The sequence below is a fragment of the Lepidothrix coronata genome, unplaced genomic scaffold (assembly GCF_001604755.1).
Source record: "Lepidothrix coronata isolate B3197 unplaced genomic scaffold, Lepidothrix_coronata-1.0 Scaffold190, whole genome shotgun sequence".
NCBI classification, from domain to species: domain Eukaryota; kingdom Metazoa; phylum Chordata; class Aves; order Passeriformes; family Pipridae; genus Lepidothrix; species Lepidothrix coronata.
The window spans coordinates 1-26,757 of record NW_016690370.1 but is presented as its reverse complement, the minus strand read 5'-3'; the positions used below and the strand labels follow the sequence as shown (position 1 = coordinate 26,757).

Here is a 26,757-nt window from a genome sequence, read left to right as displayed (position 1 = left end):
CCCTGCCCCCAGGCCCCGCAGCCCCTCCCCATGGCAGGAGCCCCCAGGGTGCCCCAGAGCCCCCCGGGCCCTGTTCCAGCTCGGGCTGCCCGGGGTGAGCCCGGCAGGGCTCGGCCGCCTGGACCTCGGTTCCCTCAGAGCCCCTGCTCGCCTGGACCTGCCGCGGAGCCGCCTCAGGTAGGAGCCCTCCGTGTTTGTTACCGGCGGGTGTGTCTGGAATTCTTTAATCCTGCCCTGTAATGGGACATCAGCCCTCAGGGCAGGGAACTGAACCCTACCGGGTCCCACAGTAAGGTGAGGGCATTCCTTCAGGTGTGCAGGGACCAGCCTGGCTCTGCCATCCCTGCCCTGATCCCCTGGGATGGATCCCAGCCTGGCTCTGCCATCCCTGCCCTGATCCCCTGGGGTGGATCCCAGCCTGGCTCTGCTATCCCTGCCCTGATCCCCTGGGATGGATCCCAGCCTGGCTCTGCCATCCCTGCCCTGATCCCCTGGGACGGATCCCAGCCTGGCTCTGCCATCCCTGGCCTGATCCCCTGGGACAGATCCCAGCCTGGCTCTGCCATCCCTGCCCTGATCCCCTGGGATGGATCCCAGCCTGGCTCTGCCATCCCTGCCCTGATCCCCTGGGGTGGATCCCAGCCTGGCTCTGCTATCCCTGCCCTGATCCCCTGGGATGGATCCCAGCCTGGCTCTGCCATCCCTGCCCTGATCCCCTGGGACGGATCCCAGCCTGGCTCGGGCACTCCGTCTCCAGCCCCATTCCTGGCTCCCTCAGAGCAGCTCCGTGGCTCTGTTCCCTCACCAGGGCCAGCGGCACAGGATTTGCTACGTTTGCCTTTTACAATACCCGTGTTGTACAAAGCTGTGGGGAATGTTGGTTCCTGGGTGAAAGCAGAAGAGCTTCTCCCTTTCCCTGAGAGGCTCGTTCTGTGCAGAGCCAGCCCTGGGAGTTGTGTGGAGAGCTCGGGATGTGTTTGTTGTGGGGTTTGTTTACTAACAAAGCATGTAAGGAACGAGCCCTGGGGGCCTGCTCAGGTCAGAGGATGCAGAGCACAGAGTGTCCCGAGCTGGAAGGACCCACAGGGAGCACCAGTGCAGCTCCTGGCCCTGCTCGGGACACCCCGACAGCCACAGCACTGATGGCAGGATGGATGGCCTTGAGCTGGAGGAGGGCAGGTTACACTGGATACTGGGAATTGAATCTCCCTCTGCCTGTGGGGCTCAGGGGTGGGTGTAGACACTTATTTGCAGAGAATTTTATTTTATTGCTATTTCCTGTAAAGAACACACACTGCATTTGGCTCATAATTTCAGTTTATTATCAAAATGTTTTGATCAGATGACGAACTCAGAAAGCTAAAAGGACATAGGTTTTTAAATAGACCTATTGTAGCAGTCATCTGAGGTATCTGGTACTTGGTTTGGTAATGCCTTTGCTTTGATACACAAAGCAGTAAGTTCCTTTGCAATCTGCATGAGGATGTTTAATACATATCACTGCAGATTTAAAGCCTTTTACCCTCTTACTTAAAGCTCCTCCTTGCGATCAGCTGTGCAGATTTCCTGGTGTGAGGCCTGACATCAACCAGAACACGTACAAGTTATGTGCAGGATCAGACCCTAAGCACTGAGAAATCAGCCTGAAAACTCCAATATCAGTGCACTCCATTGGAGAACTCAGTTCTGGAGGCTTTATCTTATTGCCCAATACATGCTTTACTCAAATTTCCCAGTTCTATGCAGCCACTGATAAAATATATTACAATACTTCAAGTCAAAAGTGTAGCTCAGATTTAAATATAAAAACTATGATTTATACATTACTAGAAACTTTTAAAAAGAGCAACTTTAGAGAAAGCAAGAAAAAGCTTAGAAAACTGTGAAAGGGTCTTTGATCACAATCTTACAGATTATAGGTTCAAAAATTAAATTACCTACAATTTCAGTTGGGCTGGAAAGCAGTAAATAAACTGTTGTAAATAGTGACATCAGGTAATACACGCTGGAGTAATTAGTGAGAAGTTATTTAAGTACAGCAGGTCTTTGGACTCCTCTTGTATAAATGGTTTCAAGTAAAGATGAAACATTTGGTAGAGCAGATTTCCCATAACAGCAGAGGGTACAAAGTCTGACACTGGGCTATGAGCTGTCGTTTTTCTATCGTGTTACGATGGCTAAAGCCGGGTGTTACTGAGCATCTCCTTCCTCCCCTGGCCAGAACTGGGCACTCACCGACCGCTGGGAGATCACAGGTTGTACTTTGACATCTTAGAATGAATCCAGAAAGCCACTGGCTGTGGGGCACAGGGTTAAACTACAGTGCATGTTGCTGTACATGGTCAGTGAGTTGGATCCTACAGGGTTCCGTGGGGGAGAGGCAGCCAGTCAGCTACAGCAGCTCAGGGCTGCCTTAGTCCTCCTGGGATGCTTTGGTGGGTGATGATTTGGGGTTTGCATGTTTACCAACAATTACAGTGACTACTCTAGCATATTCCCCTCGGTTTTCTTCCCTCCTCCCCTTCTCAAAATTGGCTGAAAGTGTCTCTTTTCCTGGAAAGCTCCTCGGGGTGGGAGGTTTGCAGTCTGTCACCAAACACGGCACTTCTTAGCAGGATCCATGTTGTCTTCCGTGGTGCAGGAAAAGGCTTCAGAAAACTCTGGAGAGTTCTGCAGTGATCCGAGGACCCTTTGAAACAAAACAACAGCTTGTCATTGCTCCTTGCCTTTGTTTGAAACAAACAACAGGACTCATATTTTGTAATTTGGTTTGTTTGCATCAGTTTGTGTCAACTCACACCAATGGGGAACGCCCTTATTGCTGAGCTCTGAAGCTTCATTTCCCCTCAAGCAGCGGCTGTGTTTTCTCTTGCCAGTTTGTATGACTCTTATTGCAACCCCCAAAATACAGGCCCTGTCCCTTCCTCATTACTGGCCCTCACGGCCCATTTATTTCACCTGGAAGAGGTTTCTTGCTTGTCCATAGTTTTCACTGAAGGTTTTTTCGGCTACATTTTGCTGACAAGTTCCTTGGTGAAGGGAAAACAAGACCCTGAGGTCGAGGGCTGTGGTGTAACTTGCCAGTGAACGTTCATTTACATTTTGACACCAGGCAAGTTTTAGCTGAGATCCTACTCCTTCTCTGGGCATTGTCCACAGATGTTCCAGTGAATGAGTTTCCTGGCAAAAAGACTTGTGCAAACAACAGCCTTCAAGTGAATATGAGGCCATTCCAGCTAAGGCTGATTTGATATGTGTAATTGTGAACATGTGTGAATAGATCTGCTAAGAGCTGCTCAGTCCTTCAGGAATGGGAATATGGCAGCACACACCTGTGGAGCACAACAATTTCGGCTTCAATGTCATATACGGGTACTGGTGGACAATGACTGTGGACCAGGAGTTCTTTAAAGAACTGTTTGTTTGAGTAATTTGTGGTTGTTCTGTGGATGATCTTAACCATTAGACTAGGCAGAAGCAGGACATGCCCACAGAAGCTGAGGTGAAGTTCAGCAGTTGACACTTGCGTCAGTTTGTCTCTACAGGGCCAAAAGTGACTCTTGCCCACTGGTCCTGGGAGCCAGCAGTGAACAGGGGGTGGCACAGAAACAGGATTATTGAACAAGTCATGCGTTTTGGTGAAGCTGTGCTTCACTGCCTGGAAGGACTGGAACTGCTAAAACGGGATTGTGCCAAAACAGAGCAAAAAGTATTTGGGGTGTACTAAAATTCTACTTACACAAAACAGCAGTGGGATAAGAATCCTGCTTCATTTACTGACATCCCCAGAACTACAGGGATTTGGTACCTGAGCAGATACAGGTCAAGGGCTCTTATTGTGCTTGCTGTGTTTTAATTTTGGATGTTAACACTCAGGTACATTGTCCTTCACCTGCTTTTGATGATTACCTGATCAAAGGCATCTTTCTGTTAACTCCTGATTTTCCTACTGGAACAAACATTCTCCCTGTCCAGTTGTGAACCCATTAACTAAAATTGTACTGTGCAATTAGCAAGTTTTATGAGGAGCGGCCTGTCCTGCATGGAAGGAGAAACAGCCTGCAGTCAGTGTAGCCTGTGTTAAATGGCCCATCCCACCCCCAAATAATAATTAATAAAGATGCATTGGGGGCCTTGGTGACACTTCAGTAGTATGTCATTAGGCATCGATTTTGTGGGTAGGTCTCATGTACTGAAACACTTCGTTTTAGAGCTCTTGTGAGGCCCCATCCTGAAAATGACTTCACATTCTGAAAGTGTTTATGGTTTCTCATTAACACCTGTGTCATTCCAAATAGAGTTTATAGCCTTCCCTACCAAGGTACAGACAGCACAACACAGTGTAATATATCCAAGGTACACCCAAATACAGTTACACAGAGATGCTGAACTGGTGAACTCCAAAGGCCTTGTGCCTCTTCCAGATCAGATCTGCAGGGAGGCTCTGGAGAGCCCGGGAGCCTCGTTAGCACAGGGACCAGACAGGAAGGACTGTAGGGCACAAACTGCCTCCAGGAGAGATCCCAGGGAGCACAAACCACCCACACTGAGAGCCAGGCAAGGAGCACTGAGGGAACAGTCGCTGCTTTCACTAAGTGTTTGAGTATGTGGGATAAACAAGATAATTCTTTGGTGAAAAGCCGCTGAAAGAAAGATACTGGAATTAATGTAGTGGATTGTATTGGGAGAGAACTCGGCCATTGTGGACATGAAGTCTGGAGATGACTCAGCCTTCCAGAGCCAGCAGATGCTGTGCTGGCTGCACTGTTCCTGAGCCCATGGCACTTGACCAAACAGGTTTGTCAGAGCACAAACCCTGTTACTCTGCTGATGAATAGGCTGCTCTGGCTTCAGATAAAAGAAAAGATGCTAGTCTGGCCCAAAGGCTTCCACCCTGAGCAGCCACATTTCCTGCATGGCTCTACTGAGCTGAGCCCACCTGACCCTGAGAAGGCTGGCAGAGCACAGCAGGCACAAAGTACCTGTTTGCTCTTGCACCACAGCACACGGGCTTGTCACTGAGCAAGGGCCATGATCTTCCACTGATTCTGCTGGGACTTCAGTGGAAGACAAAGGTCCATCCACAGCTTTTGGTCTATGAGAACCCTCTCAGGAGCTATGGTGTGAGCCAGGGGACTTCTGGAAGAGCTCTGGAATCCAGACACAGTCACTGAGACTCTGCTGTAACAATCATGCTTGTCTGGTGACAGCCAGGAGTGTGTTTGTGTCTGTGGTGGTGCCTGTTCAAAGCTGCTCCACAGTGTGGACAGAATTAACCTGTATCATTTCAAGGATGAGGACAACCCTCCCTCATCCTTTCTCTGCCTGTGGAGCTTCCTGGGAAGGGCTGTGCCTGTTTGTGCAGCACAGGGCTGTGCCAGGCTGGGAGAGGGGCAGTCTGTCTGTCTCCTCCCAAGCACCTGCAGTGTGCTCTGCCTGTAGCTGGGGGTGTGCTAACCCTGCCCTGGGAGGTGCAGCCCAGCTCTGGGCAGGTCCTTGCAGTCCACAGCAAAGAGCTGGGGTGCACTGGGAGTTGCTCTCAGGACAGGGGTGTGCTCACCTGAATTTGCCCGGGCTGTGCACGTCCGTCTTGATGGAGTTCACGGCATATTCTGGTCTGTACGTTCCACACCACACCTGCACAGGTAACAGGGAAAAGCACTGTCAGCCCTAAGACTGCACAGCAAGAGACCTGCTGTCATTTAACTGTGAAGCAATTCATGGCACGAGAATAAATGTCACATGAGAACATAGAGGAAAAAAAGGTGTATTTTGTTCAAAAAAGTGCATTGTTGTCCTCAGACAAAGGCACTTGGGCACAAGAAACTCTCTACCAGACTTAGGAGGGAAGATAAAAATCACCTAACGAGACTTTTTCCCTGCTCTGCAGTGAACACTGCTCAGCTCAGCCAGCTCTCAGTAAAGCCATGGCAGTCAGCCTGCCCTTTCTGACTTACTGATAAGTGTAGCTTAGGTGATTTTTCAAAGCCTCAGCCAAGAAGGAAGGGATACCTGTGCGAAATTCAGGAAAAACAGCTGCTTGTGGTTCATGTCGAGACCAGGAAGGAGTTTTTCTTTTCCATGCTTTTTCACATAGTTTTCATAGGCCTGTAGAATGAAGTGAATAGAAATGTTAAAGTTTCCAGCCCAAACAATCAGAATGAAATGATTACAAGGAGGAACATGAGTTCTCTGACATAAATAATCGTGGACTCCTCGGCCATCCATCCCACACGTGCCACCTTTAAGCACAGGATGACAGGGCTATTTCTCAGGACTGTGGTATCAATTATCTAACGCTGCATTTTGAAAAGGAGATTTTTTTTTCCATTGTGGTTTTGTTGGGTTGGGTTTTTTTAAGCGAGTTGCAGAAGACTTTAAAACCTTTCCACGGTAGGAACAGCTGCTTCCATGTTCCCTGTGGGGCCGCGTGGCAGGGATGTGCTGTTCGTGTGCCACTGCTGATGAAAGGGGCTGCAGAAATGTTCTGCCTGAAGTCAGGGCCAAGGTACTGCCCGAGTAAAGCCAATCACTGCCCAAGTACAGCTGAGGAGTGAGCAGAGAGCAGGTCCATGGAAAAGGCTCTGGAAGTTTCAGTGGATAACAGCTGAACGAGAGCCAACAGCGCCAGAGCTCTGCAAAAAAGGCAAATGTCCTACAGGGATGTATAAACAGGAGGGGCTTATATGAGATCCATGAAGTAATCCTTCTACTCCACTTGGCACTGGGTAGGGCTCAGCTGGAGCGCTCTGTCCAGTTTTGGGCACTGCCCTTCAAGAAAGATGTGGACCAACTGGAGACGGTCCAGAAGAAAGCAGCAAGAACGAGCAGAGGTCTAGCAAACATGACCTATGAGGAAAGATTGAAAGAATTGGGTTTGTTTAGTCTAAAGAAGAGAAGTCTGGGCCTTGAAGCATGTAAGTCTTCAAATATGTAAAAGGTCACAGGAAAGAAAGGAGCGGATTGCTCTGTCTGCACTGTGGGAAGCAAAGCCGTGATGGCACCGGGAGGGCGTGAGGAGGGAGCGGGACGGCTCCTGTGGGGTGTCTGCAGGACACAGGAAGGGTTCATTCTACCTGCTGGAGAGGGGGTGGACTAGAGACCTCTCCAGATTCCTTCTGGACCTTTTTTACTATTTATATGAGGTCGTAATAATTTTTAATACTTCTGACCTGATTTTACTCTGGCTACTCCCATTCCTTTCAGAAGGAGTATCCCCTTTCATGGCTTTGCGTTTTGCACAAATGTTCCAGTAACTGAAGATCAGACTAATCTAATAAGTCTGATGCCTCTTTTAAGCTTCCAGGTCATTCTTAAAACTCTCATTAATAATTGTCTTTGTCCTCAAACATGTTCGTTTCCAGTGAAGGAAGTTGCTGAGGGCTTTCCTTGCAGAAGCTGTGCTGGTAACTTGGACAAGTGTGAGTTGGGCCATGTGTCCAGGAGGCTCTTTGTTGAGCAGTGACAGCATTCAGTTGTCAAGGTGTTCAGGGAAGGAGAGGGAGCATCATGTTGTTAGGTTTGCAACCATCACATTTGTGAATAAGAAGTTGATAGAGAAGCTACTGTCTTCCAAACCACACTCACAAACAGAACCTCTGCCTCTTTGGCTGTCAGTCTCAAAGCTGGCAAGTCTGGAGAGCCCAGCATCTGCTTCAGGAAGAGAATGAAAGGAAGGCCAGAAAGCATCCAAGCTCCCATGGAAGGCTTAGCACAAGGAGTCCAGATGTCACTGACATCTTTGGGTACCTGTACAGGGGGCCAAGTCACCTGTACAGGATGAACAGCAAAGTGTTTCACATTTATGGGGCAGAAGAAAGTCATTCTGTCCCTCCTTCCTGCCATGAAAAAGCTGGTGAAAAAGGCAGCCAGAGGCAGACAGTTGCTGGGTATCAGCATTTCAGTCAGGTGATGGTCCAAGTGGGATTCAGGGAATGTTTTCATTCTACACATTCTTTATTCACAAAGGAAAAAATGCAAAATGGAAATCAGCTGAAAAAGAGTGCACTAGGAACAGGTAATATGTAGCCTGACAGGACTGACAGGATGAAAGAAATACCAGAACTAGCCATTAGTTTCAGTCCCTGCCTCATGGCTCAGTAGCTCTGGTCCTGTCCCTCACACAGAAATTGTGGTTCTTCTTCAAAGGCTCTGCCTTTGAATTTTCTTAATCTCTGACAGTTTCAGCTGAAATAAAAAACTGGACTTCTTACCTTGTATGCTTGTCTCACACCCCCGTTATCAGCAATGTTTTCTCCCAGTGTGTTGATTCCACTGAGCTGTAAAATAGAAAGGAAAAGTACAGTTTTCTGAAAAACAGAGCTCATTCAGGACCTCTTAGCACTAAACTGTGCATTCTTCACCTTCTAAAGGCAAGAATTCCTTTAAAATCTGAAGGTTTAGCAGATTAGGTTAATATCCCTGAAAAGTCTTAGTCTCCCTTGTCCCAAAATCCATGTGGATGCTGTTTTCCCTAATCCTCTCTCTTCCCCTGCAGGCAGCTTTGGAGGCTCTGTATCTCTGTCACCCAGATTCTCTGCTGCTCAGTCATTGGTCACTCATTCTTCCTCTTTTCTCCCTGTCTTTCATCTTCAGTTCCTAGTACAGTTCCAGTTAGAGGAAGTGGACAGAGCCTGTACAGTCTAGAGAAGAAGTTAAAATCACAACTCCAAAGAGCTGAAATTATCTGTTAACAGACATCAGCAAACCTGCTAGAAGGTATTTTCCTGGGTATTAGGCAAGTTAGGTAGCTTTTTGGTAGCCAGATACATAGAAGATCTCTATTTAGCTGGTATTCCTAAGTCAGTCAAGTATCACTAAAGATGATGAAGCTTTGGTAATGGGGAATCTCTGATTTTATTTTTAAAAAATCATATTTTCAACCTTTAGCCCACTATATTGGGTTTTGATAGTCAAAGCTGCAAAATCTAGAATCATACTTAGGTTGAACTTAATGTGTGAAAAAATGTCAGAAAAATATGTTGAAATTTTCTGCTCTGTTTTTACTGGGCTCTCTCTGAGTGCCAACACTTTAACCTTTGGGTTAGGAAAACCTCAGGGTGGGGAGTTTGATCTGTTCCCTGTTCTGCGTGATGGAATATATTGTCAGGCTCTAAAAAAATAGGCAGTAGAATGGAGAGAATTGCTTCTTGTGGCTTGCATTTGCCACTTAAAGCAGAGTGGGGTGTCACATAAACGTGCCGTACGTTCTGTCCCCCGGCCAGGTCCCAGGAGAAGTTCCCATACTGGTACACCATGCACTGGGACAGCTCCTTGAAGTTGGTTGCTGACTCCTCTGTCCACCAGTCCACCAGGTCTCCGTTCTCATTGAAATTCCTGCCTGCAATGATACGTTAAACAATTATGGATACGGGAAAAGAGGGTTTGGTACAATAAGGAGGAGAGTGAGTCAGTCAGACCCTTTGGATTGTGGGTTTGGGAGAACAGTACTGTCATGCCTCAAGTCCAGATCTGCTGTTACATGTGGACATTCCTCTGTCTTGCCTGTGCTCTCTGGAAGGGTCAAGCCCTGGAAGGTGTGCCCCCCCTGTGCCCTGGGTGTCTGCCAGCAGCTCAGCCCTTACCGTTGTCGTCGAAGCCGTGGGTGATCTCGTGCCCGATGACCATCCCTATCCCGCCGTAGTTCAGGGACTTGGGCTGGGAGGCACTGAAGAAAGGGGGCTGCAGAATGCCTGCAGGGAAGACTGCAAAAAACCCACAACACGGTCAGGGCCCTGCCTGTCACCCTGTCACTGGGGACACACCATTGTTGGCTTCAGCCAACACCACGCTGTTCCTGCAGACCCAACAGCAGCAATGAGCTGGCACCTGGGAGTGGCTGTGGGACTGCAGGAACAGAGCAGCAGGACTGCTCCCCTCTTCACACACTTCAAAAGCATGATCGGCTTTTGCTTTGTTACTGTTTTACTTTGCAAAGAGAGCAGTTTGTTCCAATTCCCATCACTTGGCATTCTCAGACTCCTGTCTCATCATTAAATAAACCTCACATCATGATGAGAAGTGGGAAGGTGTTCCCCTGGAAGAATAAGTTATTTGATTATTGCCTCCATCACAAATCAATCTCAGAGACAGGAATTTATTCTTCCACTGAAAATGCCAGTAATTCCCACTAGAATCAATAAAAATAGGCCAAGCTGGCAATGAGAGAACTGGAACAAAGCAGTTCTTCTCACCCATTTCTGTGCTCGTTTTTCTAGGCTTGTAAGAAGCAATTCAGTAAAAAAGACATCATGTTGCAATTCTGATCTTTTATAAATGAAGAATAGTAAAATACTATAAAATATTCTGTTCTGTGCCTTTTCCCTGCACCTCTGCCCACTGCAGCAATACAAAGTGTTAACTCTCACTGGGAAGGAGATGGATGTAACTCTACAGAACTTGAACAGAAAAGAAGAATTAGGTGACAGTTCTCACACAGCAAGAGAAAGAAATCTTCTTGCCTTTCAGCATAAACCCAGTTCAGTTCTAGGGGTTTCTTTCAAGAGGAGAAAGAACCATGAGAAAATTGGTAAATAATAAACAGGTGAGAAAAAACCTGTGCAGATTGCTGCTACAGCAGTTCTGTTCCATCGCTGGTTTGACTGGAACTAGATGTGCAAATGTTCTGATGTTGTCAGAAAGCATTGGCAGTAACAGGAGTGTGAGTGCCATGGTGTGTGCTGGGCTGACTGGGAAAGGGGGGATCTCTGGAGCACAGGATCGGGAGCTGTTGGCCGTGGAAGCACTGCCAGGGGATGGGCACTGGGAAGGATGTGCAGGCTCAGAGCCAGGGGGTGCCTGAGGGAACACTCCTGGGTGCCTGAGCAGCAGCCCCTCAGCTGGGCTTTGGAACCTGAGTGGCTCCTCATGGTCCGAGTGCTGGTGGGACGGTGCAGATCAGACCACGTTCAAATGTCAGAACAGGGCTCTAAGTTTCCTACACATCATGCACAGAACTGCTCTTCAGAGATTTTCCTTAAGCCTAGTGCTAACTAATTCAGACATCACTCTAAAGATCAGACTGCTTTAATTATCCCGTGCATGCCATAGCTAAAGGATGAGGTAAGGATTTATGGCTCACATTAACTGCCAGTCACCAGCTTCAGTCTTCCTGATTCCTGTGAATTACTGAGCAAACCTATTTGAAACAAAGCCTTCTGAGCGGGTTTTTGTGCTAAATGCTCACATCAAGAAATAATATTGTTTCCTTTCTGCGCAGGGCCCTGCAGGCCAAAGGTTTTCCATCTTTGTAGCCTTGTTTTCAGGAGTTAGACCTGGCTCCTGGTACCTCACTGATGGCTCAGAAAGGACCCTGCAGGCTGGGATGTGAATGGCAACACTGTGCAGAATGGAGATGACAGAAGTATCGAGAGGCATAATTAATGTTGTGAAATGTTTTGTGACTCTTGCAAGATTTGCAGCACTGTGAAGGGAGCCGGGAGGGTTCACGAGAGGAGAAACCCCAGGACCTCCACGTGGTTCTAATCTGTAGCTAGAATGGATGGGTTTTTATTTCTTTAAAGGCAGTTTAATGCTCTCTCTTCTATGTTGAGTTATTTTTAACCATGGATGGTTTTGGACAGGCTGACATTAGAAATCTTTATACTCAAATTTGTAGTATCAAGATTGCTTCACTTAATTTTAAAGACACACACATACATACATACATATAAAAATAATTTAGCCATTTAAATCTGTATCCCACTAGTAAATTGGTAAACCTTACCTATCTGATTTCTACTTGCTGAGTAAAAAGCATTGACAACAGCAGCTCCACTTATCCACCTGGTAACACCAGAAGAACAAATGTTAGAATTTCAGTTCTTAATGGCAGAGTTAATGATTACTAGAATAAACCCAGAAACCATGTAACAGAATTGCAGAGTAACTGAGGTTGGAAGGTACCTTCTCCTGGGCAAACTGGATAAAAGACTAGACACAGTGTTATTAAATACTCACTCCTCTTTGTCCACCTTTTCTCTGAGCTTTTTCAACCTTTTCTTCTGGGTAAATTCTAAATTTTGAATAATGTTTTCAAAGTATTCCTCTTCTTTGTAGTTCAACTAAAAAGAAAGGGGGAAGAGTTAGTGGTGGTGTTACTATTTGGAATAAAAGCTACATGGATTGGGGAAATGTAGCCCTAAGCATGATGAGCTAAGGAGCACATTCCTAAGAGTATTTTTTGCTCTGCAGTTAGACCTGGGTTTGCAGTGCCCTGCTATGCCACAGAGTTGATACTGTAGCTGGAGATACGGTAGCAGCTTTTTTCCAGAGCTCTTTATTCCCTCTTTATATACATATTTTGAGTGGAGTTCAGCAGCTGTTGGTGTTGACCTTAAGCTGTGGGAGCTGCCTGCCTGAAACCAGCAGCTCCCAGTTTGGTGAGCTGGAGTGGAAGGGACCCAGGGGTGAGTTGTGTGTTTGTGCATCCCTGCAGCCAGTGCTGGGCTCTGCAGACCTGGGCAGGTTGTCACTCACCTCCTGGTACTCACTGTTGAGCTTGTTGTCATCTGTCACGATCTCGTCGGGGTAACCAATCCTCTCTCTGATTGCTCTCGCCTGGGGACAGAAGAGTTTGATACTCAGAGCAAATCCAGCCATGATTTGAATCAGTCATAAATTATATAATCAAGGCAATATGGAAGCAGCTGCAGAAACCACAGCATTTTAATTATATATAGGTTTGGCTTGCATTTTTTATTCATTGAAAGCACTAGTTTGTGGCTGCTCCTGGTAGCTGGTCAAATCACCACAAATCATTCCTTGCCATTTTCAGTATTGCTTTCCTCTAGATATTTATCATCTCCCCCTTTAATTTTACTGATTTGCCTGAAAGGTCTTAATCTTGTCTACAGATTCCTCCTATTTTTGTGCCTCTCTCCATGGAATCTGTAAGCTGCTGTGCCTATATAAACACAGATGTATGTGCATTTGAATGTGACAGAGTTACTGCTTATGTCTGTCAGGACAAACAACTGGCATACTGATTTTTGTAGAAGTACACATTACCAATATTTAAGACAGAGCTTACTTTTTGTTCTGCTCTCTTTTTGGTCTCTGCATCCATCCAGGAAAGTTCATCCAAGGTTTTTATAAAAACATCACGTATATCTGCAATCATTTCCTCAACCTGGGAAAAACCACCAGAGTGTTACAAATGCACAGAAAATGATGTTACTGTTGCCCAGCCATAGTTTGATTATTGCAGCCCCTCTCTGTGTGGGCTCACAGGTAAAACCTGTGGCTCCAGGCACAGAGCACGTTCAGCCTGTCCTGGAAGGGCAGGAGCTCACCAGGCAATGCAGCTGAGCCCTGCAGGTCACCAAAACCTGACAGACACCCCACTGGACACTGTGCATCTCAGGGCACTGTGGGGTATGTGAGAACCCCCAGAATGGGCTGGGTTACACTGGGATCCAGGGGGGATCAGAGTCACCTCAGGCTTCACTTCAGAGTCATTTTCAGCACTTTTCTGTGGGACTGAAGGCAACCAGAAATAGGCAGTTGGCCCTGTGGCCCACGATGGCGGGATGTGAATGGTGTCAGTCTCCAGGAGCAGCAGTGACTGCTGGAGTCAGTGAGTGCTGCTCCTGGGACGTGCATTGCTGGTGTGCCACTGAGGGACCTGCAGGCAGCTGCCTCTCTCCCTCCAGAGGATGTGCAATCCTCACATTTCATGTTACTTTAACAGAAACTTCAATTTTTAAAACTTTGTACTAACTGTTATTCACACTTTAATAAAACCTGAGAGATCGAACCCACTTTGATTACACGGTAATAGAAAGTGCAATCAAAGCAGTGTCAAGAAGTGCAGGGTAGGTGAGGATGAGCTGACACTTTGATGGCACTTGGGCCGGGTTTGCTCAGAGCTTTACCACATGTTTGCTGTCTCCAGCAAAGGCCTCCTCCACGTAGAGCCGTCCCACGGCGTTCTCCATGTTCCCGTTGACATAATTGGCACAGCGGCGCCAAACTGCTGTCTCCGAGGTTGTGCCATAAAGTGCCTGGGAAGCACAACCAGCAGGTCAGACAGGGCCCCCCAGGGGGGCAGAGCGGGGACTGACGGGCAGGGCTGTGTGTCAGAGGAGCCTCCTCGGCCTCAGATACACACATTGAACCCATACTTGTGTTTAGGGCACTAAGGTGGGCTCTGGGATGGGAACAGCAGCCACAGGCTGGGGAAAGAGGAGGATCAGCAGCAAAATTCTTTATCCTTTTGAAACAGGAAAGGTAGAAGAAAACTACTCTAAAAGCTGAAATGGGAGAGGTTGAAGTGGAGTGCCCTGACAGGCCACTTTCACTGGTACAGGGATCTGTGTTGCAGTTCCAGCTCTGACAGGGCCATTGTGATTAAGCAGCAGATTAATTTCTGCAGTGCTAAGATTGTGTTTTCTGCCCAAGCAGCAAGTTCTGTTGGAGCCTGCCACCCCTCAGGAGCTTGTGAAGTAGAATCTCCTTTACTCTGTGTGATGTTGTCACAAAGTGTGCAAGGGCTTTGTCATGATAATGTGAATATGTGATAACACATTATGATGGTACATGATAGAGCTGAGTGGATGATAGAAAGAACTTCTATGTCCAATCTGTGAAACTGCTCAGCATTTCTGTAAAAGCACTAATTATCTGTGGGATCTAATGAGGGAAAAACAAGATTGGACCCGTAATGTTTGCTGAAGAGTTTGTAACAAGTCAGTCAGAACTGTAATACCCTGCAAATGAATGGGACTGTTCTGGTATCAAAATGGGGATTCATTTAGATTCAGAAAAACAAGAGCCCAAGTACCAGAGCAGTGCTTTCAAATCTACTCAGCTATCAGGCATAAATCACATAAATTATGGATACTCGCCAGCAGAGGCTCAGCAAATACATCTGGCTTTTGTGTGCAAAATCCAAAATACATTAAATATTTATATACTACACCTACAGAAAAAAAAATATATCTTTTGTGGGTCACAAAAGCCATCTTTACAACTTAGAGATGAATTTCTGCACCTTGCGGAAAGCATTCCTGGTGTCCCTGTAGTCCCGGCTGAGGCTGTTGACAAGGTCCATCACAAACCGCCAGGTCATGTAATTTTGAAGGTCCCTGTTTAATAAAAGGACACCAGTAATAAGCTGGTAATGTTTTGAGGCTTTTAGAGTTGACTGGAAAGAAAAGGCGGGTGCCAAGAATAGCTCAGACACCTACCTGGGGGAGTATTTGCTGAGAATAGACCTGAGCTTGAGCAGGTAGTCGGGGTCGTAAACGATGACGTGTTCGGTGCTGGCCACGTTGATTTGCACAGTTGACATGATGGCATTTATGAATTCTGACCAGTTGAATGCCTGGAAAATTAATATGCATTATTACATGGTTCAGTCATAAACATGGCTGTCCTTTCCAGTTTAAATATGTTTGCATGACACAAATGCTCTGCCTTTAGTTTCCCTAATAGGTGCACTAGTTGGAAATGGGGTCATCATCCTAATAATGGCCTGAGATCATTTATTGCTAAAAAGTCTGAAGTGTAAAGAGTGGAATTCAGCAGAAAGGGTCAAGACATTGCTTTGATTTCAAACTAACAAAATTTGTTGTTATTTTTTAAAGTTTTTGTTCTTCCTATTGCTTTGAAAAGTGTTGGTGATTTTTCCCAGTCTGTGGAAGGTTTTATTGGAGGAGGTAACATCTTCCATCAGGCAAACAAATGTAGCTGAGGAGAGCAGAAAAGCTTTCAGGAACAGTCACTGCAGGTCTGGAAGAGGAGCAGCAAACTTCAAGCTAATCTTGGGAATTATTGCTGTTCTATCCTTAGACCATTACAACCACACTACCAACTCCCATCATGTGTCTTTTGAGCATTTTGGAATAAATTTAAATTGCTGCTGATCTGCAGCACCCCCCAGGAATTAATAATAACCAGGGCAGTGCTGTTCTGTGACAGAAGTTGGTTTCTGACAAGGTGACTGTAATGGTAACCAACTGCACCTGTGGGAGAAGGTGAATTATGGAACCAATTAAGCCAGGCAGGAGGGAACTGTCAGAGAATTGAAGGTGAAGAATTTAAAGTCAATAAAATCACAATGATTATGAAAGCGTAGCAGGAATAACAGTGTTCCATAGCACCTTACTGGCCTCAGAAGCCTCCATAAAAGTCATTTAGGATCAAATATACCCATGTCTAGTAGGAGATGATGCTCCTGAGGAGACACACCTGTGCTAGCAAACCTTGAGCTGGTTTTTAGCCAGACTCTGGTGCCACGAGCTGAAGGCTGCACTGCACAAACAGCACATGGTTGGGGCTGAGAGCTGAGGCAGGGCTGGCACTGCAGGATTGTCCTGGTTCGTGGGCCTGACTTCTGGGCTCCTTTGTGCTTGCTTTGGGAATTACAGAGGGAATGTTGGAAAGTCAGGACTTCCTGTTCTGCCTCTGCAGCTCTGGATGAACAGAGAGGGGCTGGGATTCCACTGCTACATCCTTGAGCCAGCTTGTGGCTACAGGCTGGCCTTTGGTCCTGGCCCTCGGGAGCTGGCCTGGGAATTATGGGAAGGGGATTTATTGGTCCTCTGCAAAGGGTGCAAGAGCATCCTGATGGCCAGCAAGGGTTATGTGCCTGTCAGCTTGGCAAGAGTGACCATCCTGAACCCATAACTCACAGAACCACAGAATCCCAGACTGCTTTGGGTTGGAAGGGACCTTAAAGATCATCTAGTTCCAACCCCCTGCCATGGGCAGGGACACCTTCCACTGGATATTTTTTTCCTCTACTTTATGTTGAGGTAGAGGGCAAGATCTGTCAGGAGGGACAGCGAGTACAGAGGCACAGCCCTGTACATCCAGTTCAGGGACATCAGAAGTGGAGGTATGACTGTGCACATCAGGAATCCTGTTCAACTGCAAATATAGCTCAGCTTAGGAAAGAAATGTCTCTAACAGAAAAAAAATTCAGGCTTTCCTGTTCAATCTCATCAGCGATAAATTAGGGGTTAAAATATCAGATTGTTGGTCACTCACCTTATTATTGATTTCCAATGAGAAGTTGTTTTGGAGTTGTGCCAACGTCATTTTATTGTAGAGCAAAAGCGGATCATTTCTGTCTTCAGATTTTGTTGTTGCCTATCAAAGTTAATGATGAGACAATTACTGAGTGCACCGAGGCAGTCCCCAGGAGTTTTGGCTCTGATCAGGATGCACGTGCTACCCTGTGTGTTCTTTCTGGATGCCCTGCTCAGCCAGGGAGCCACAACCCACCACTCCACAGGCTCAGGGTTACTCTGGGCAATGTGGCTTTGCACCAGGGAGTTAAATATGTGCATCCAGAACAGCAGATTTTACCAACTGAAGTGTTTTGAAAAATCAGTCATGCCAAGTCTCATCCCCACCTTCTCTCCTGCTTCCCCTCTCCTATTGTGCGTTCAGTGGGGTTTTTATCTGTATCTGTTTTAACAGATTCCCAAGAGCACAATGCCAGCTCTCTTCAGTCACTCTCAGGCTGATGCTGAGTTTTGGATGGAAGGTTAAAACCCAAGGCAGAGGCAGCTTCCCCAGCACCAGCTGGACTCTCTGTCAGCAGCAACTGCTGCAGAGACATTGCAGGTGTGGGTTCCTTTCATACTCCTCTGTAAAATCCTTCTCCAGTGAATTCATTATTCAGTAATAGTTTCCCATCTCTGATTGAACCCAGGGCTGTGATTCTCAGGAAAATGTGAAGAAAGTCAAAATCAGATGGTTTTAGTTTATACAAATGGTTTTCCCAAACGTGTGCCCTTACTATCAGTGTAACTTGAAAAATAGCTGAAGCTAGAAAATATGTCTTTAACTTGTTCCACAGTCATCCTCAGCTTCAGGTCCTGCTGCAATAGGTTAATAATCACAAGCCATGGTTTGCTTCTGAATGCCTGAGTTTCCATTTGGTTTTTTCCATGCAAGTTCACATTCTCACTATTTCTCCAAAGTCAAACTCATGATATTATTTTTCCTTTGCCCTTTCCTTTTAATGGAGAACAGTGTTTGATTAAAAATGCTCTTTCTTGGAACAATCAGCATTGTGGAGCAGCTTGTGCAGCACAAACATGACTTTGTGTTCAGGGCAGGCCAAGGGCTGGGAATCTGCTGCTCTGGGATCCAAACAGCCCACGGGGAAACAGGACAAAGGGAGGAGAGGCCCCAAAGCATCTCCCAAAACTCACACTCCAAACCACATCAAACAGAGCCCAAGTCTCTCTGTCTCCTCTTGCAGGGCTTCTGTGAACAGCTCAGGGTAAAACATTTCCTTGGCAAACAGCTAACTCAGATCCTTTCCCTTGCTCCTTCCAGGACATGTCTGCATTGGGACGTGTTCCTCTCAGGTGTGACATTCGTTTTTGGTCCCACAAAATACCACCAGCAGGTCACTTAACTCAGTTTACAGTAAACTTTCTTAGGTATTTTGGAAAAAGTCAGTTATGTAAAGAATACATTAAAAATGTTTTTCTTACATTGGCAATCTCTTTCTCCAGGTCCATGACTGTATTCATTTGCTGAGAAATCTCATCCTCATTGACAGAAATGTTTCTTTCTTGTAGGATTAGTTTGGCTACAGAAATCATGAAATCAACATAGGCAGAACATGCCTGCAGGGAAAAATAGGAACATTTTAAAGACAAAACTCTTCAGAGCAGAGCATGCCTTGATTATAGTTAAGATTTTGTCTTTATTTTTATGAACTACAGATCTTCATCCCTTACTTAAACAGTTTAATTTTATTCTGAAATACTGTTAGGTCACAGCTAGAAATTAACTTTGAAAATTCCCTCATGGAGAACTGTTGTGTAATTGGAGCGCTGTTCAAAGCTAAACATGCTCAATGACTGCCCTGTGTTTTCATTATTGCAGTTGAGACGTTTGTACGTCCATATTTAAACCATCAGCCCTGTTTTTCTAGCTCACTTTAATTACAACTTCCAAAAATACCGCTTCCAAAGAGCAGTGTTCCCAGGAACAGAAAACCAGGGAATTAGCATTGTGGGAAAAGCACTCCCAGAGCAGTGAGCCTCCTAGTGCTTCTGGGAACAGTTGGAAATCATGGCACTGTATCCAAAGTTAGGTATATTATAGACAGGATAGTATATATTAAATTAAACAGGAAAGAATTCACCAAGGATAAGAATGTAAATAGGGCAGTAAATTATCTCAGATGTCCCACTGTCAAATCACTACAGGTGTCATTATATTTTATGGAACTCAGTATTATTCTAATTCCTCTCTGATTAGCCACTTTTGATTATTCCACTTTTCTATCAACAGAAATGCTGTTTTCAATATTCTTTATAAATGTAAATTTTTAAAAATACATAATACTAGATTAGCTATGAAATAATATATATTTTATGCAATATACTGTGATCTCCCAAACCAGTGATTAAAGCTAGGATTAATAAGGTGTGCACATCATTAGCTTAATTAATAGCAGTATTTTGGTACGTTGTGCTCCTTGGGCAGCAGGACACACCCCTGTAATGAATGTCCCACGTGCAGCCACTCCAGAACTCCCCTCCTGGGCATCCCTCCCTCCCTGCAGCAGTGCCAGGCTGTACCTGGCTGGGGTGTGGGCACTGAGCAGCTCAGAAGGTCCTGCCAGCACAGTGCCCAGAGGCAGGACTGAGCTCTCAGTGCCATTGGTAATGAAAGAGGAGAGCCCATGAAACCACAGAGCTACAATGAGTCACGACAGACAGTGCATAGCAAGCCTGGAAAAAACACCTGAAAATTCAGTACAGATATTACCCCACACCAGGAAGTCAACAGAGCCTTTCAGGCACCAGTCTGTGGACTTTGTTTTTGTCCTAAAGTACAGCTCTTAGGTCAGGTGGCAAAGAACTCAGTCAGCTAATTCCAGATGCCCTGAATAAAGAGTGTCAGATATTCCAGAGGGAAAGGCCGAGTCGCTCCTGTGTGAGCTGAGCTGTCCTGTATCTCACAGGACAAGATGATTTTATTGCCAGGTCCCACCCGTGTGTCTGAGTGGGGAGCCCTGAGGGAGGCAGAGGTTGAAGGGCGGGAGGCAGAGCTGGTGTTTGCTGTGGACAGTCCCAGAGTGCAGTGACACAGCAGGAACCGGAGCCAGGAACAGCCTCTGTTGGACTGTGGGCATGGAAGGGAACTGCCCTCCCTTGGAGCAGTCATGGGAATGGGGAGGGTATGGGAACCTGCCTGGCAGTCATAAAGCTGGGGTTTCAGAGTCCTTCCTCCTCTGCTGTGCAAAGCTGATACTCAGACAGGTCAGAGATTAGGACGGGAACTGTGGAATTGTGTCCCAGTGCTGCAGCTGACACAGCACAAGGAAGGAGCAGGTGGTGCTCCCTGAGCCAGCTCCCAAAGGCCATCCCCTTCACATGTGGAATACTCATGGAGCTGAACGGTTCAGGTGGCAATGACTGTCTTTTATGACCATGTGATCTGTAATTAAATGTAATCACTATTAACTGGTGGCAGGTCAGCAAAACACAAACAAACCCAAAATGGTTTGTACACTTTCTGATTGCTTCTGCATTTAATTACACAGAAGAAAAGCAGGTAATTAAAGGTCACTGTGGTAGCAGTTTCAGCTCCATGACTTCAGCAAACACAGACACTGCAGTTCCCAAGGACTTGAAGCACATCCCAGATTAGCAACAGAGATACAGTGTCAGTGCTAACAGGTTAATGAGAGCATGTACCAGTAATGAGTAAAGAGGAATTAAAGGAGACCATGTGAGGTTTCAGGTATCTGAGCAATTCCAGTGGTATCACATACTTTAGCTACAGTTGATGTAGAGGACTGTGATCTTTTCGGATCTTTCGTGCAGAAAAGTGTGTCTTGGGCTCTGAATGGTTCTGTTTCTCTCCCCAAGCCTGTTACTGTAACCTTGGTTAAATGCTCATTATCATCACCTTTCCCTTCCAGTTTCCCTCATTCTCCCAGGGATGTTTTCCAGGGGCAGCACTGGAATCTCTTTGAGGAAAGACTGTTCTGTCCTTCACTCATGCCCACTCCTGAGGATGTGTCTGCCTTGAAAATACAGCCTAAACCCTCTGAAATGTCCTCAGTGATGTGTCCCCACCTTACCTCTTTGTATGCCCCAGTGCACTCGTAGTAGTCCCGGGAAGGCAGGCCCAGGCCAGGCTGATCAATCTGAAAATGCAAACAAAAATGGAAAAGTTACTTCAGGATGAAATGGCAGAGCATTGTACTCTCGTTTGGGAATTACAGGTGCTGGGGCTTCACTCTGGCCATAGGGAAGTTTCTCTCTCATCCTCACCTTTAATTCTTTTCACTCTCCCTATACTTTTTGCCTTTCTTTTCAGTCTCTTTTTCTGTTACATTGCAAGCTGCTGGTAACCAGTGTGAAAATAGGTGAAGTCCAGGTGACAGAACAGCCCCTAGAGAAGCCAGGCAGTTCCTGCACCTCTGGAATTCGTACATGTGAAATGCTCATGGATCCATCTACCCAGCAACAGGAGAGACTGGCCCTTTGCTCCTGTAACTTCTGTGTTATTCCCCATCTCACTGAAAATAACAGGGGATGAGTGCACAGAACAAGGATGTCAACCTGGAGAACAGACAGGGCACTGGGAAACAGAGGACTGAAGTTGAAACTACATTGATTCACCAGTTCATCTCCAACATGCTCTGGTAAATTCAGATCACTGGTGTTGCTGGTGGTTCCCATTTCGCTTCTGGTTATTTGCTGCACTTTTATGATCAGCAAGTCCTGGCCCCCAGGGAGACTTACATGGATGATGTATGCTGTGGAATTCTTATCGTCTGTGCCCACAAAAAAATTAATAAGGACCTTTTTCCCATATCTGGAGTTGAGCTGTGCAATAGCTGCCTCAGCTGTCCAGGCAGTACCTAAGCAAAAGGAAAGGTGTGTTCAGTTGTGATTTCTGGTAAGCAATAAAACCCACAGTAATTTAGATATTTTAACTGAAAAGAAATAAGCACAGGTTGTCTTACCATAGGAAGCCTCCCAGTCAGTTGATGCTACAGGCCAGTCAGACACATTTGGCAATAAACTGATTAAAGGCCCTCCACCTCTGCTATCAATGGCAGCTTTTGGAAAAAACAAAATGGGTTACCATGACATTTTAAACCCCACAAATGTTATATATTATAATGAGTTTGGAACAATGAAGCTGGGAACTCTGTTTCCCCCATCACCACAGCAGCAGTTTGCTCTGATGGATGACTCTGCTTTAACATTTAATGTGAAGACATTCCAGTCGTGATGCAAACAGCATGTGCACATCCTTGCAGCCATGACATTGAAGAACTATTGTCTTTTCTCTCTGCAGAGAGCTCGAAATAATAGTTTTGAGAAGTATTAATAACATTATAAAAACTATAAATACGTGATTTAGGAAGCCCTGCAAACTGTTTTACTGCTCTTTGTTCCAGTGGCAGAGCCCAGCTCAGACTCTTGAATTAAATGGTCTCCCTGTCTTCCCACAGCCTGGTAATGCCACGGAGCTTTCACCTCATCCCTGCTAATTTCTACAAAAGAATTAACTCATATTTAACTGAAAGGATTTGAGTTTAAATATCTGCAGCAAACTAGTAACTGAAGAGTAATGTAATCTCACCTAAGATACCATAGCTAGTAAAGCAGGAGATACAGTGCTCACTTTACAATTAACGTTCCTGTTTGACTCTCTAGGATGGATGCACTGTAGTTTTCACAAAGAATTTCTGACAGATTCTGCACAGGCTGGGCTACAGGCAGAGCTGTGTGAGGAGGTGCGATTCTTTGGCTGATGTCAATGCAGTAAACTCAGGAGACACTTACTTTCATTAATGCAGGACCTGTACAGAGTTTTTGCCTTCTGCACTGCAGGGATGTCCTTGGTGCTGGGGGTGTCGAGGACATCTGAAACACAGACAGCAAGTGTGTGCTGATGGCTGAGCTGGGCTGGGAGTGCTGAGGGAAGGAGGGCACACAGCCCTGAGGGGGATGGGAAATACTCTGTGCCAGCCCTAATGCCAGGGGGCTTTGCCTTTCAAAAGCTGAGGGGGGAAAGCTCTGGAGGTTCAGTGCCTTGTGATTACATCGGTCTGTGTTAATAAGCTGAGCATAGAGGAGTCAGGAGATACTCTGTGGGTCACCTTTGGTGAAACACAAATGCTCTGACTTTCCAGGGGCAGTTTTTAGGAGGCCAGGCTATCATGTGAAGGCACAGCTGGCAAAACCAGGAGATAGGTGAAGTAAAAAAAGGATGTTCAGTGTGGAGAGAGAGGTTTGGAGAGGGTTTATAAACTGACTTCTTTGACTCTGTTATTCTTGTCTGAAAAAGGGAATTGTGCACCATTTGACACTGTTGCATTTTGTGGAAAAAGAAATGTTTGCAAGTTTATGGTGCGACTGGTTGGGAAATGGCTTGCCTGTTCTTTGGGATTTCTGATGGAATACAGCTATGCAGGGCATAGGGCTGCTGAGGAGCAGCTTCCAGCATTCCAGCTGGTGTGGGCACGGGCAGACCTCCTCCTCCTTCACCTGCCTGGCTGCTGTGTCAGTGCATGAGGGTCAGGGTAGGCATTTCAGTGGTTATAATAAGCAGATACCAGACAGGGCAGGTCTGGTCAGCTCTGCCCCAGTGCCAGACACAGCAGCATAACTCCCACAGCCTTCTCCAAGCAAACAGTTTGGGGCACTGAACACAAACCCCAAAATATCTGGTGGTATTTTCAGCTTTGCTAGAAAACCACAACTCCTTAGGATAACATGTAAAGGCAAAGAAGAAACTTTACATGGCCCACAAACAAACCCCACTGACCTTTTAGAACGACCTCTAGTTCGTCTCTCAAAATGTCAAAGTTGCTATAACGGGAGCTGGTCTCGGGGATGACGTTCCTGCGCAGCCACCCCCCGCAGGCAAACTGGTAGAAGTCCCCGCAGGGCTGGGCACTGGGGTCCATGTTCTCCAGGATCCGGGCGGCTGCGGGACACACAGACAGAGGATGGTCACACATGGACAGGGGACGGTCACACACGGACAGGGGACAGTCACACACGGACAGGGGACAGTCACACATGGACAGGGGACGGTCACACACGGACAGGGGACGGTCACAGGGGATGGTCACTGGGGACACATGGACAGGGAACAGTCACACATGGACAGGGAATGGTCACTGGGGACACACGGACAGGGAATGGTCACACATGGACAGGGAACGGTCACAGGGGACGGTCACCGGGGACACACGGACAGGGAACAATCACACATGATCACACATGGACAGGGAATGGTCACCGGGGACACACAGACAGGGGACAGTCACACACGGACAGGGGACAGTCACACACGGACAGGGGACGGTCACCGGGGTGTGTGCTCGGAATGGGGAGCCCACAAATACATTCGGTTCAGAACAGGGGAAGCCCACTTGACTGTTGCAGAGCAAAGAGCAAGGAATGGCTGTTCCTGTTCCTGACTGAGCACGGCCTCCACACTCTCCGGTTGCCTGTGTTTGCTGAGGGGTGAATGAGTCGAGGGTGCTGCTGCCTGCAGTGGCCGCTCAGTTCTAAATGAACTGTAAATGTTTCATTGTCTGACTTACCCTTCTTTGTATTGAAGTGGGGTGAAAAGGGGCATTAAAGGCACGAGACATGGCAGAGGTAAAGCTGGAATTGTTTGAGTAGGATGTAGGCTCAACTGAATCCAGGCTATTTCAGTAAAATATTGACTTTGTTGGACCTTTTAAGTTCTTGTCAGGAAGGTTTTTCTGTTGATACTTTCCTGAAGCTACACTCACTTTTTTTACTCCACATTTTACTCTAGAATTGATAGTGCCTCTTGCTGTCCCTGTTGACCCTCATGAAGTGCCTTGTCCAGGACAACTGGTCACTGACCGATCGTGACACCGGATTCTCCAGTGAAACCCAGTTCCTTGATGGGAGTTTCCCACCAGCTGCCCATAAACCTTCTGGGCTTTTTCTCTTTCCTATTCCTCTCCCACCCAGATTGTGGTCACTGGTTTACTCAGTTGCCTACCTGTACTGAAAATGTAAAGCCTTATCTCAATTACTTTTAATGATTAATTTTACTGTAGTACTCCAGTTGCTATTAAAGCAACAGTGCCAGTTGTTGCTGTAATAGCTTACAAATAAAGTAATTTAACCTGTCATAACAGCTGGTGACCTGGGGAGGATACAGGAGCAACACAATGTGCTTACCTAGGTGAAACAGGGGAGAGATCAAAATCCCCTGTGCTCACCAGGCATTTCTGATGTCTGAGCTCAGGGAAATGAGCAGAGTGTCAGCTCAGCCAAAAAGTGCTCCAGTGTCCCATTCCATGGTGTGTGCTGTGCCACCCTGCAGGGGATCTCCCCCATCCATGGGTAACACCACCATGCTCTTACTGAGATTTTACCCTGCCTATGACCAGTTGACTTCTCATTACATTTTTATTGCTGGTCATTTATTGGAAGCTCTTCTCGCAAATGCTCTATCAATATCTTCATTATTTTCCAGTGGTTAAATGCTGTTAAAGCTTTTAACAAAAGCAGAAAAGAGTGAAACCATTCTGCTCAATTAGTTTAGGCACTTCTTGCTAGCTCTTCATTTTACATTGTGCCTCATTTCTCCAAACTTTTCCTGCTTATCCTCTGGAGTTGGTTCATCACCACGTAGTCTATCTGAGCTCCTTTTTAGCAGACATGTATATTTAGCTGAAAATGAGCATCCCCAGAGATGAAAAAAATCCAGTAGATAACTAAATTGATCATATTCCAAACCACAGCACGAGCTTTCATGGTGGGAGGAAAACACCTTGGAAGTGTCATGAAAAGACAGTGATGACCACCTGAAATAAATCCTATATTTAGAGCGTGCTGGTGACAATGTGCAGTTCCTGAGCTTGGGACTGCCTTGGGGCTTCACCAACGGGGGCCTCCAGCAGGACTGAGGTGTGGGGACAACTCCCAGGGCTGCTCTGGCTACTGTCTAAAATGAGACTGAAACGAAGGAAAGAGCCCAGGGCTGAACTCGCCTGTGTTGCAGAGGGGCAGTGATGATGCAGGGAACCCGTGTAAGAGTCCCACGGTGCTCATGACACGAGATAACATGGAGCCATCCCATGATGCTGCTCATGGGAGGTACCAAGGCTGAGCAACAGGCAACGTGTTTGCTCAGTGGGGTGAGAGTTCAGTGCTGGGAAATGAGCCATGGTATGAGCTGCTGGTTTAGATCCCCTGGCAACCTCTGTGACGGGGCCACAGCCTTTGTGAACTTGGTAGCCAAGTTATTCCACAGGGGTGGAGAAAGAAAAAGGAATGAACAACTGCCCCAAGGTCACACCCAAAGAGGGATTTCAGAGGCCGCGTCTTCAGAAGCTTCCCAGAAAAACACACCATGAAAAAAGAGCCCTGTCACAGATAGAGCAGGTGATTCCACCTTGGCAGAGCAGGGCTCTCCTCCTGCCGTGGAGAGAACTCTGCAAGGGCATGATGGAAAATGGCTTGAAAGGAGAAGGCAGAGCTGGCACAGAGCCCCTGTGAAATACATGTTGGCACAGCCAGATAAGTGCTCCCTTCTCTTGAGAAATGAGAGAGAGGGGCTCCTCCTGAGCCTAGGAATGAGGTGGAGGGAGTGTTATAAAGAGAGTGGGGACATTTAATGGCTTTAAACTGAAAGAGGGTTTCAACTTAAGAACTGAAAGATTGCCCAGAGAAGCTGTGGCTGCCCCATCCCTGGAAGTGTCCAAGGCCAGGTTGGACAGGGCTTGGAGCAGCCTGGGCTAGTGGAAGGTGTCCCTGCCCA

At 46.6% G+C, this 26,757-nt stretch overlaps 1 protein-coding gene across 1 annotated transcript; it reads right to left on the bottom strand.

Annotated features, from left to right (window-relative positions):
* Positions 1-1,299: 1,299 nt before the first annotated feature.
* On the bottom strand, positions 1,300-23,948 carry MME (membrane metallo-endopeptidase). The gene is made up of 20 exons (XM_017831403.1): positions 23,770-23,948; positions 22,785-22,865; positions 21,956-22,051; positions 21,732-21,850; positions 21,065-21,130; positions 18,456-18,590; positions 16,993-17,094; positions 15,189-15,325; positions 14,993-15,086; positions 13,875-14,003; positions 13,031-13,129; positions 12,478-12,558; positions 11,959-12,062; positions 11,726-11,784; positions 9,585-9,704; positions 9,207-9,340; positions 8,214-8,279; positions 6,013-6,108; positions 5,561-5,637; positions 1,300-2,689 (listed from the first exon to the last, which is right to left on the bottom strand). Exons 1-20 carry the CDS (start codon positions 23,909-23,911, stop codon positions 2,590-2,592), a joined length of 2,037 nt encoding a protein of 678 aa, XP_017686892.1. The 5' UTR covers positions 23,912-23,948; the 3' UTR covers positions 1,300-2,589.
* Positions 23,949-26,757: the final 2,809 nt, after the last annotated feature.

Bases quoted from the DNA above. Each gene is read 5' to 3' on its own strand.
- MME (XM_017831403.1), bottom strand. From the start codon at position 23,911: ATGGACCCCAGTGCCCAGCCCTGCGGGGACTTCTACCAGTTTGCCTGC. The intron at 17,095-18,455 runs GTAAGAAAAACA...TAACTTTGATAG, and splicing joins TGGAGAAAGAGATTGCCAAT to GCAACAACAAAATCTGAAGA. The intron at 11,785-11,958 runs GTGAGTATTTAA...TGGTGTTACCAG, and splicing joins GAAAAGGTGGACAAAGAGGA to GTGGATAAGTGGAGCTGCTG.